Here is a 12578-nt window from a genome sequence, read left to right on the forward strand (position 1 = left end):
AAAACCAGGATACTCTCACACAGTTCCGGAACACGTGTGAGACGAATGCTTCACAATAAGATTAAGAGTGCAGTTCTAAATATGCCAGAGCTGCAAACTGGAATGAGACAAGTCTTTGAAGAAAGAAAAAAAAACTCCCCCCAAACCCAAAGCACAATTACAGCTGAAATAGCAATCTGTGTAATTTCAGTTCCACTTCTTCTAATAAATTTTACCAGATCTGGTCTTGGGGAGTCCTGGTGCATTCTGGATGTAGTCTGGTGTCGCAATGGCACCGATCTTCTCCCTCACTGTGGACACACAAAGAATACATCAGAACCAGATTTAGCTTCATGCCACTGCCCGTGGCTTCTATTCACATGTAGCATTTTAAAAACAGCAAATTCTAAAATATTTTGGGTGCTGGATGTTGAAATAAATTTAATGTAAACTAGAGACATTAAAAAATTACATAAAAAAAAAATTCCATTTGGAAAAATGGTACATTGCATCTTTGAAACTGATTAATGCAACTTAAGTCTTTGTGATTCAGTGACACCATCTGGGTTCATACACCATTCCCAAGGTCAAATTCAACTTTCAAGGTCCATTTTCAAGCTTTTCCAGCACATTAGAGTTGTGGTAATATACATATTTATACAGGTTTCAGTGGGGGGGGAAAAATGCTTTGACCCAACATTTTACTGGATGGCTTGGGTGGATGAATACAGATGCAAAGCATCTGGCTGAGGATACAGTCCCCGAGGGCAAAGAGGGATCTGGGATGCCTCCCTGGGAAATTTTGAAAATTTGTTTTTTAGATGCACAGAAGTCCAGTTCTGTGCAGAATAACAATATATACCATATAATACACTATTTACAAGCAAGAAAATAAAGACTGTTTCATAATATTGCATGAGTGTTCAAGTAATGTTGTACATGAGTGTACAATTTATTATTACACAAGAATGTGTAGTATTATTGTACGAGAAGCAGAAACATAATATAATCAAAATCAATATAATCAAATCAATATAATATGTGATTCGAGGACACTTTACAGGGACACTTCCATAAACACTGTCACAGAAACAGACCTTGAAAGAACTGGTTACATTTTAACAACCACCTTCACAAACCAAACTGTACTCAACATCATCATGCAAGACATATTAAACATAGGAATGGAAACTTAAAGGTCACAGGTTTGTCATCTGCAGTGCACTGCATCTATCCAGCTGTGAGGAGAGCAAATCTGGATTAAACAGTGACTTTTCCTTCATGACATATGAAAATGATGTGTTCGAGGTGCCTCCGTACACCCAGGAACACTATGTTCTGCGCTGAGCAGACAAAGAGCAGAGCATTCATTCATGTAATCAAGCATTTAGCGGCTTCCACCCTTAAGCTGATCCGCTCTGTGACTTTTATCTTTGGCTAGTATTCATTTTTATTTGCAAATAATGTTATGTGGGAGCTCTCTCCAACTCCACTGTTAAGCTGGGCAGACACTGTACGATATTTTCAATCGTTGTACTTAGCTCCAGATCAAACTGTACGACAAAACCGCACGGTGTAAAAGTTCAGAGCGCATGATTTATGTTCTCACACTACAATGCTCTGATGCGGTCTGACTACTCACATTGTATGCTCAAAAACCACACATCGGAGTCATGTTTCCAGAAGCAAAACATAAACAGAAGCTTTTTTTTTTTTCCAAACTTTATTTACACTTCTTATTTTTACAAAAACTTTCGGAGCCTGCCTGGGGACATGGTGGTCAATTTTTTTTTTTTTGGCCCAGAATACTGCATTCCCTCGCAATAGTTTTTGCGTTCCCTCGTAATAACCTAATATCATATTAAACCTCATGCCTATCAGAGCACACAGTGAATGGAATCAGGTGGGGGGAGACTGAATGCAAGTATTGCGATGGAACGCAATAATCTGGGCTAAAAAAAATTAACCACCATGTCCCCAGGCGGGCTCCGTAAAAACTTGATGGGAGACATCAAAGCAGTGGCGGTGCCAAGGGGAGAGCTTAAGCCCACCCAATAATGAGCCAAGCCCCCCCCCCAATAATTCTGCCAATAATGATGCTAATTCGCTAATGTGTAGCGAATGACATATTTGTGGATCTCAAATGCAGTTTTGCGCTGAGAATGTCTCAATATTGAGTAACTGAGCAAAGTGATGAATGTGTGTGTTCGGTGATCCACCAATGCTGAATCACCCTTCACAAACACAATTTTCAGTTTTGCAAATAAACATTTATTTGTAAAAACACACACAAGTTACAAATCAGAAATTTGTGTTTGTGGCTCACAAAGCACGTGTACAAATCAAAGGGTATTTGTAAATCACCCTCTGTGCATTTGCAAGTATTAATGAGACAAATTTAACTCCATACTCCAAAAATTGAGGTTTCCTAAATATTATTCCAGCCACTCTTAAAACTTCACTTATCTTTATTTATACCTATGTGCAAGTTTACTGAACTTGCAATCATTCTAAGTGATGTGTGTGTGCATTGATACCACATTTTAGAGGAGCATGGGTGACTAAAATACATACCTTGGTATTTCTAAAGCAATTTACTATATATTGTTCTTTTCAAAGACATTTTGTGGAGCCCTCCAACTTTTATCCCAGCCCCCCCTCAGCCCCCCCAAAACATTTCCTGGCGCCGCTACTGCATCAAAGTTTTAACAAAAAAAAAACAATACAAGACTTTACATGAAATGAAGAATAAGGCGGAAAAAAGAAACAGAAGCTGCTCTTCCAAAGAGATGATCACTCCGGTGTTTGCACATGCACAGTGCGAGAGGTAATCAGCGCGTAGATACCTTCACGAGGGCCGACCAGAATATCAAAGAGGTTTGATTTTCATCCAACCATACAATTGACGATCGGGATGTGGTCGTGAGATGTTAAACGCAGCTCGTTACTCCATGTATACTACACAATGCAGGTCACACGATTAAGCTGAAACTCAGCACAATCCAAAAAATTTTCGCACGAGTGAAAAATTGGCTGAAAAAGGCAAAAACTCGCACAGTGTAAGCCCAGCTTTAGAGAAACAATTTGTTACAATGCTTCAGAAGATTCAGATCCGCTTATGCAGGCTGGAAACAGATACCGAGCTACAAAACTGTTTCTGCTGCAGTGTTGTTTTCTCAATCTTGGGATTTAATGACAGCTGTGTAAAAACTGAATCCTCAGTAATGACAGCACTACCAGCAGTAGATAATAATTAGTATCATCATGTTTTCAGAGTTTAGTTTCGACTTGGTACTGCTCAGCCACAAGGGGTGTGCAGCCAGGACATTCTGAGTGCCAGTCCCAAGCCCGGATAAATGAGTAGGGTTGTGTCTGGAAGGGCATCCGGTGTAAAACAGGCCAACACAACCATGCAGAGTACAGTGCATCCGGGAAATATTTACAGCGCTTCACTTTTTCTACATTTTTTCTTTTATGTTACAGCTTTATTCCAAAATGAAATTGATTTTTTCCCTTCAAAATTCTATCCACAATACCCCATAATGACAATGTGATTTATTTTTTTGCAAGTTTATTAAAACAAAAAACTAAGAAATCACATGTACATAAGTATTCAGTTTCTGCCATGAAGTTCAAAATTGAGCTCAGGTGCATCCTGCTTCCACTGAACTTCTTGAGATGTTTCTACAGCTTAACTGGAGTCCACCTGGGGTAAATTCAGTTGATTGGACATGATTTGGAAAGGCACACACCTGTCTACATATAAGGTCCCACAATTGACAGCATGTCAGAGCACAAACCAAGCATGAAGTCAAAGGAATTGCCTGTAGAACTCAAACAGGATTGTCTTGAGGGACAAATCTGGAGAAGGGTATAGAAACATTTCTGCTGTTTTGAAGCTCCCAATGAGCATAGTGGCCTTCATCAACCATAAATGGAAGAAGTTTGGATCCACCAGGAATCTTCCTAGAGCTGGCCGCCCGTCTAAACTGAGCGATCAGGGGGAAGGACCAAGAACCTGATGGACACTCTGTCAGAGCTACAGCATTCCTCTGTGGAGAGAGGACAACCTTCCAGAAGGACAACCATTTCTGCAGCAATCCACCAATCAGGCCTGTATGGTAGAGTGGCCAGACGGAAGCCACTCCAAACAAAATTCTCTGGTTTGATGAGACTCTTTGTGAATACCAGGCGTCATGTTTGGAGGAAACCAGGCACCATCCCTACAGTGAAGCATGGTGGTGGCAGCATCACGCTGTGGAGATGTTTGTCAGCAGTAGGAAATAGTCAGGATTGAGGAAAAGATGAATGTAGCAATGTACAGAGACTTCCAGGATGAAAACCTGCTCGAATTAAATGCATGAAAGAGTGGTGACTGGAGTGGACTTCAATGGGCATGTTGGCGAAGGGAACACAGGAGATGAGTAAGTAATGGGTAGATATTAGGCCTGGGTGATATGACCTAAATTCATATTGCGGTATAAATTGAATCCCTTCACGGTAATGGCACATATCGCAATATAAACTTAAGTGTAAAAATTGTAATGAAGTGTTTCTGAATGGGTCTTCCTAGCAAAGAACATTTATTGTGCAGATCTCAAAACTATAGCTACAATTGACCAGAAGGTACAGCTAAGATGCAAGCCTAGATTTGATGTTTTGGTGAAAGATTAAACTTATTTATTGTTGGGTCAGTGGCTGAAGTTTCATCTCTTGAACACTAGATGGCACACCCGCTCAGAATACATGAAGTGTTTTGAAGGTGGAGCACTTTTCTTCATTTACAAAACTCAACACCAAACCACCAAAAATAATAATAATAATAATAAAAATACTTAATTTACTCATATTTGAAGTCAGTCTGGGTAAACAGTCATTTCCTGGCTGATTTTGTGTTTCTGCTCCAGTTAAAAAAAAAAATAAAAAAATTAAAAATTAATTATTTAATGTGGTGCTTTCTCAAATGATTGATTCAGGTCATGACAGAGCCTCCATCCAGACCGTCCGCTGAAATAAATAAACAATGGCTTTGCAAATATTGCACGCTGCTATCTCAGTTTTGTGGTGTTCAGCGACATAACTGCTAAAAGCAGAAGAAACTGGAGACTGCAAGATGGTGGCACGGGAGAGGGTAGTTAGACAGCATAGGATGGTGGTTTGTAGGATGACTTTAGAGGTGAAGAAAAAGAAGAGAGTGAGAACTCAACAAAGGATCAGGTGGTGGAAGCTGAAGGAGGAAGACGTGAAATTCAGCGAGCAGGTGAGAGAGGCACTGGAAGGAGGGAAGCAATTCTGGATGACTCGAAAAGTACTGCAAATGTGGGGAGGGACAGCTGGAAAGGTACTAGGTGTGATATCTGGACAGTGGACGGAAGACAATGAGACTTGGTGGTGAAACAACAATGTTTAGGAAAGCATAATGGCAAACAAGTTGGTGAGAAAGAACTGGGATAGTCAGAGATGAAGAAAGTAGACAGGAGTGGAAGGAGATGCGGCATAACGTGAAAAGAGAAGTGGCAAAAGCTAAAGAAAAGACCTACAGCAAGCTGTACATGAAGTTGAACAGTACGGAAGGAGAAAAGGACTCGTACCAATTGGCCAAACCCAGCTGGAAAGGATGTGCAGCAGGTTAGGGTGGTAAAGGATGTAGATGGTAATGTTCTGACAAGTGAGGAGAGTATGTTGAGAAGGTGGAGAGAATATTTTCAGGAGCTGATGAATGAAGAAAATGAGAGAGAAAAGGCTGGGTGATGTGGAGAGTTAATGAGGATGAAGGATGAAGGACAAGGATGAAGTAAAGGCAGCTATGAAGAGTGGAAAGGCAGTCGGCCCAGATGACATTTTAGTGGAGGCATGGAAATGTATAGGAGAGATGCAAATGAGACGCAAATGAGTTTCTAAACAGACTGTTCAAGAAAGTCTTGGTAAGTGAGAGGATGGCTGAGGAGTGGAGACGAAATGTGCTGGTTCCTATTTTGAAGAACAAGGGTGATGTGCAGAGCTGCAGTAAACTACAGAGGCATAAAGTTGATCAGCCACAGCAAGAAGTCATGGGAAAGAGTAGTAGAAGCAATTATTGGAAAACAGGTGAAGATCTGTAAGCAGCAGTATGGTTTTGCAGACAAAAAGCACCACAGATGCAATGTTTGCTCTGAGAGTGCTGATGGAGAAGTACAGAGACAACACTCATTATGCAACACTCATTTTTTAAATATCTTCAAGTACGTAGTTTCACTAAGAAAGTGTTCTCCTCATTTCCTTACCTGCCACCTAAAAGCCAATTAGATAACATTTTAGAGCCCAACCCCTTTGAGAAGAAACGGGTTTTGGCGATACACACTTTGATAAGGGGTTTAAATCAGATATCCTGGGAGAAAACCAAAATTGCATGGGAGAGTGATTTGGGGGAGGTGCTTTCAGAGGAGGCGTGGAGGGACAGCCTTTCTCGTATACACACTCTTCATTGTGTACGCCATGGATTAATTCAATTTAAGGTGCTCCATCATCTCCACTATTCAAAGGAAAAACTTGCCAGAATTTTTCTCACTACAAACTCTGCCTACCCGAGATGTGGTAACAAACAGCCCAGCTACAGCGGGACACATGTTTTGGGCCTGCCCCTCTCTAAGTAGTTACTGGGGAAGTATTTTTGATGTATTCTGTCATATGTGCAAAAAGACCAAAGAAACACAGACTGACTTTAAAAAGACTGCCCACTTTTGTGGCCCTTTTTTGCCTTAAGCCTCAGTGGAGGGGGGAAATTGATATTTACATTTGTATTTTTGTTGTGTTGTTGTTGTTCGTGGTATGAAAGTTGTTGGTATGTTGTGTATATTCATTTAAAGTGTGAAAATAGGAAAATACAGTATTTTTTTAAAAAAATTACGCTGTCACCTGAGACTGACAGAAACTAGTGCAGCGACAATCCTAAAATGTGTGGATTTAATGGCTTTAACTGGATTGACTGATGATTTACTGTGGATTTAACTCAATGCAGCTGACAAGATGGAGAAATCTATGGGTCTGCTCACAGAATTTCCAGTTTGGCATTAAGATGCTGTTGCTACGGTAAGCTCTGACAAACTGACCACACCCTTTCACAATGATTTGCTGACCGAATTACTTACAGAAAAATAAACAGTGCAAACGATGGAATTGGATTAGAATGGGAATAACCCTGTTGTGTCTGATGATTTGCGGACGTTTATGCAGGATTTTACCATCACAAATTGAGCTTTATCGGTGACGCGTTAAACAGGGTTATTCCCTAATTCGAGCATTTTTCAAAACTTGAAATACATTAAAATTCAAGCATTTCCAAAGATTAGAGGCATTTTAGGTATGGGGGGTTGTGCAGGTATGTATATGTGACGGTATCAGTGGATATCATCATGTACTCACTGTTTTGTACTTTTTGTACTTATTGCCTATTTTTGGGACAAATATGTGGAGTTTGTTACTGGAGTCATTTTTAAGCATATACTACTTGTTCCTGTATGGAGAAACTTGTTTAATTTGCCATGTACCAAACTTAAGAAAGTTCAATAAAAACTTGAATTAAAAAAAAAAAAAAAAAGCATTTCCAAGGATTTCAAGCACCTGTATGAACCCTGTTTAAAGCAACACCCTTTAAAAATAATCATGTTTACAAACCTCGTTTTTCAGCTCCGCCTCCAGCCTGCTGTCGTACGTCACGCCATCAGTGAGCGTGACGAAGCAATAGAGGCTTTCTCCTTTGACAGGATGAGGTCTGGCAACAACAGCAGCCTCTGCTACAGTTTCATGCGCTACAGAGCAGATTCCACCTCTGCCGTACTTAATAAGTGACCTAGAGCAGAATGAGAAGGAAATGAGGAGGAAGAGAGGAATTAGGCCTAGAATAATACAGGCTCAAAGTAAATGTTTCTTCAGTCAGTGACCGGGAGTCTCTGTCACTGATGCATAAAGCAGTGTGCTTAACCATGACTGAACAGTTTCTGTGTGGCATTGCAGAGGTAAAACGTCAAGATTAAGGAAGCACTCATTATTCTAGGTCCTGCCAATCAAACCTGCTGATCAGTTGAATCTTACCTGAAACATTCAACATGTCATCTATCCTCCTGTTATCCAGTAGTAGCCATCTTTGTCTCTATGGCAACCTGAAGGATAAAACAGCAAAGAACAGTGAATGAATGATCATGGTTCAGTATCATTAATCATAATCCTGAATGACCAACAGGGGCATATAGCCTTAACAATTAGTGTGTCTAAAAAAAAAAAAAAAAAACCGGTCATGTGACCTCATGGTGCCATCTTGGGTTCAAAATAGCGTTCACTGTTAATCTTTCTGCCATGTAAATCCAGCTATTTTATTATTTATTCACTGAAAATGCCGGGTTGTTGTGCAATTGGATACACAAATAGACACAGCAAGAGCTTCAAGATGTACAATTCCCTTCAGATCTGAACAGAAGAAAATTGGGAAATACAGTCAGTCGTGTGGGATGGAAGCAATTTCATCGTCAAAGTTTTGAAAGGTAAATTTAGTCAGCGAAAGATGGTCATACTCCACCCACAGACCTGCGCCAAAGACCTACAACATGATCTTGCTGCAGATAGTGTCTGTGTGCACCGCTCAACTATACAGCGCACTCTGCACAAGAAGATACTGTATGATGCTGTAAAGCAGAGGAAGCCTTTTCTGCGTACACGCCACAAACAGAGTTGCTTGAGGTATGCTAAAGCACAGTCGGACAAGCAAGCTTCATTTTTGAATGCTGTGGACTGATTCAACTAAAACTGAGTTATTTGGACATAATAAAGGCCGGCATGCATGACTGAAAAGAACACAGCATTCCAAGAAAACACTTGCTACCTAAGGTAAAATTTGGAGATGGTTCCATCATGCTGTATGGCTGTGTGGCCAGTGCAGGTACTGGGAATCTTGTTAAAATTGAGGATTTGGATGGACATGGATTCCAGTCAATGTCAGCAGATTCTTGAGAACAGTGTTCAAGAATCAGTGACAAAGTTGAAGTTGCGCCAGGCTGGAAGGTATTCATGCAGAGGAACAAGTACAACGTTCTGGAGTGGCTCTCAGACCCCAGACCTGAATTTTATTGAAAATCTGTGGTGTGATTTTAAGTGGGCTGTCCATGCTCAGAAACCAACAAACGTGAGATGTTTTGTAAAGAGAATGGTCCAAAATACCTTCAACCAGAATCCAGACTCTCATTGGAAGTGACAGGAAGCATTTAGAGGATCTACTAATAAGAGGATCTAATATTGATGTATTTTTTCTGTTGGGGTGCCCAAAATTATTCACCTGCCTAATTTTGTTTAAAGAATTATTGCACTTTCTGTAAATCCTAGAAACTTAATTTCACTTATCAAATATCACTGTGTTTGTCTGCTATATGATATATTTAACTGAAATTTCTGATCCAAAAAAACAATGATTTATAAAGGAAAAATGATGGAAATCATCAGGGGTGCCCAAACCTTTGCATACAACTGTATAGAATGTAACCTTCACACACTGGTTTGTCTCAGTTTTCGACCATGATCGTCACACACCAGTTTGTTGCAATTGTAGAATATGAGGGGTGACTGAGATGTGTCTCCATCTTTAGCATTCTGAGAAACCAATATTTCTTAACACTGCAGACAATGAGCCCAAACTTCACACATCCTTAAGAAATGTTGCAAAAGATGGAGACTACGCCCTTTTTCTGGCTCAGGCTCAAAACTTCTTAACTGCTCCTTGTAATCTATTTTAGATCGGGATCTTCACGAGCTATTTTCTCACTCTTTTTTTTTATAAATAGTATAAACAACCCATAATGTCACATGAGCCCATTCTGAAGCATTCCCCTTCCCGTCGCGTCTCACCGTCTCCCGTCACATAGTATCCAGGGAACTTCTTGAAGTAGGTGGTTTCAAACCTCTGGTGGTTTCTATACACTGTCCTCATCACACCAGGCCACGGTTGTTTGAACACCTGTTTGACAGCAGAAAAGGGTTAACATGTATGACAAAGTGTTCAAGATACAAAACTGTTAGCACAGTATGGCTAAATAATGGTGATGAAAGGGTTTAAATCAGGCTAATCTTAAAATAAGTAAATAAATCAGGTGCCTGACCAGGTATCCTTCACTTGGTCCCTCCAGCTCCTCTCCAGACTCATTCAGAATGGCCGGCACAACTCCAAAGAACGGAAATGTCTGCGAGGCAGGAAAGACGAAATGTTTACTTTGTGCAAATATTTTAATTGTTCCTGTTTGCTTAAAATTACACTGAAATTAAGAAATTATTTGAGGATAGGCTTTATGTTTCTTCAGCATCCTTCTTCTTACACTGTCAAGTCTGAGATCTGCTCACTGATTCACTGCTCTGACCACATGACTGGACAGCGAGGTTATGGCTGCTGGATCCTGGTGGTGGTGTTGTGTCCATCTGTACCGTCCATCTCATAGTGAACAAAGATGATTTGGGAGCAGTTGCTTGCATGTACTACATATTGCCAATAATGTCTTTTGTGAGGAAATACCTGGCTTGATAAACTGGACAACTTCAGCACTGAAGATCCCACCAGGTCTGTTTATACCAGTAACATATTTGTGGAATATGTCTTATTTTTTTATGTATTTATTTATTTATTTAATTTTGCTTGTTTGGTAGGTCCTGTAATCGATATATTTCAAAGCAACATGTCAAAAATACAGTATTATTATCTACAGCCACAAAATTGCACTGTCTACATGCATGGCAAACTGCTCCTGTATACTGATCTGGATGGAGTTAAAATTGTCTCATTAATACCTGCAAATGCACAGAGGGTGATCTGCAAATAGTCCTTGATTTGCGCACGTTTTGTGGTCCACAAACAAATTTCAGATTGTAACTTGTGTTGGTTTTTACAAATATATGCGTATTTGTAAATACGAATGTAATTTTTTATTTGTGTAAAAAAAATAGGCATTTGCAAAACTGAAAATTCTGTTTGTGGAAGTGTGATTCAGTATTTGTGGATCATTGATCACACACATTCATCGTTTTGCTCAGCTACACAATACTGAGACATTCTGAGCGCAAACTGCAGTTGAGATTCACAAACATGCTGGTCGCTATTCACACTCCCATCCAGTAGATGGCAGTGTTGTTCTATGTATTTTATTTAAATACACGCAAATGCATTGGGAACAGTTTACATGCGTTGCAGAGTACAATGGGTGCACATGAAGCACTTCTTTGAAAATTCTTATCTATTTTCATTGTTGCGACAGGTTTCTATTAAATATTTTCATCACATCACATAATAGGTGCAAACAAATATTCCTTCACACAACAGTCATCTCATCATTGGTATTTACATTTCTTGTCAATGTTTGTTTTAGCACTTTGCCTGTCTTGATGAAAACTATAGTACAACTGAATATTCTATTCCAAAGCAAAATATGAAGAAAAATTTATCAAATATGTTCCGACTTTACAGAAAGGTAAGAAAAGGAATATTCAAAACAATAGCAGTGTCTCCATTTTTCTTTACAAACATTTACTGTATAAGCTGAAAAATACCTGAATATTTACTAGCTTTCCTGTGCATCTCTGAACTAATATTTAGTTTTATAACCAATGTTTCTGAGAACTGCTTCACATGCAGGGTGTCCCAAAAAAGTGACACAAAAATAAAGCCATAGAAAATCTACAGACTTTTGGATACTGATATCTGTCACATGCCATCTTGAAGCATATCTCAGGGAATTTTCTCTGGTGTTCATTTCTAATTTCATTTCAGTTTGTAAGAGATTTGGCATTCACAAGATGTGCTCAATATGTGCACCGCTCCTCTGGTTCAGCCAGATCTCTCTTTAACACTGAGCAGTTCTATCAATTTGAATCTTCTTTTCAATCCTCCATATTGTCTTTCTGTCTGGAGATTTTCTAACTGCAAAACAACGTTGATATTGTCATTGGGTTTGCACAATCGATTAGGTCTCAAAGTAGAATTCCACCAGTTTCACTTTTTGCTTGACTGTAAGCAGAACTTAAACTACATCAGAAGAAATTCTTCACATCTTGATGTCTGGGGAAAAAAAACAAAACAAACAATTTAGATTAGCCGTTGTAGAATTAGAGTCAAATGATTTTGTGGCACTTTTTTGGGGACACCCTGTATGTGTTGCATGGATTCAACCAACTTCTAGCACCTGTGAACAGGTATTAATGTGTGAATCGTAACCTCTTCAGCACATATTTTTTCAGCAATGGGACTTTTCTTGGGCTTCTTGTCCATAGTTTGGCTTCACATACTCATCTTCTAATTGTTACAGTACTCACAGTTAACGAGACCTTCGATAACCATGGAGCTGATCATTGGCTGAGTCTTTGCCATTCTGGCTACACTTTGATCCATTTGAATGGTGCTTTTCTGTTTTCTTCCACATATTTCTTGTTTTGTTGCCATTTTATAAAGCATTTGAGATTGCTTTAGCTGTCCATTTTTTGCTCATCTTTACAGTTTCCCAGTTCCAATCAACTTTTTAATGAAAGTACACTGTTCTTCTGAACAATGTCTGGAACAACTCACTTTACTCAGATTTTCAGAGAGAAATGCACAA

General features: G+C 39.5%; 1 protein-coding gene across 1 annotated transcript in view; it reads right to left on the minus strand.

Moving 5' to 3' along the window:
- Positions 1 to 201: 201 nt before the first annotated feature.
- The window catches only part of LOC117513133 (acetyl-coenzyme A synthetase, cytoplasmic-like), a 75180-nt gene continuing 62803 nt past the window's right edge, over positions 202 to 12578 (minus strand). Inside the window, 8 exon segments of the mRNA XM_034173467.1 lie at positions 202 to 290; positions 5571 to 5640; positions 7633 to 7769; positions 7772 to 7807; positions 8050 to 8076; positions 8079 to 8117; positions 9850 to 9958; positions 10101 to 10181. Coding sequence (XP_034029358.1) covers positions 202 to 290; positions 5571 to 5640; positions 7633 to 7769; positions 7772 to 7807; positions 8050 to 8076; positions 8079 to 8117; positions 9850 to 9958; positions 10101 to 10181 — 588 coding nt within the window.

This window comes from Thalassophryne amazonica, chromosome 6 (assembly GCF_902500255.1).
Source record: "Thalassophryne amazonica chromosome 6, fThaAma1.1, whole genome shotgun sequence".
NCBI classification, from domain to species: domain Eukaryota; kingdom Metazoa; phylum Chordata; class Actinopteri; order Batrachoidiformes; family Batrachoididae; genus Thalassophryne; species Thalassophryne amazonica.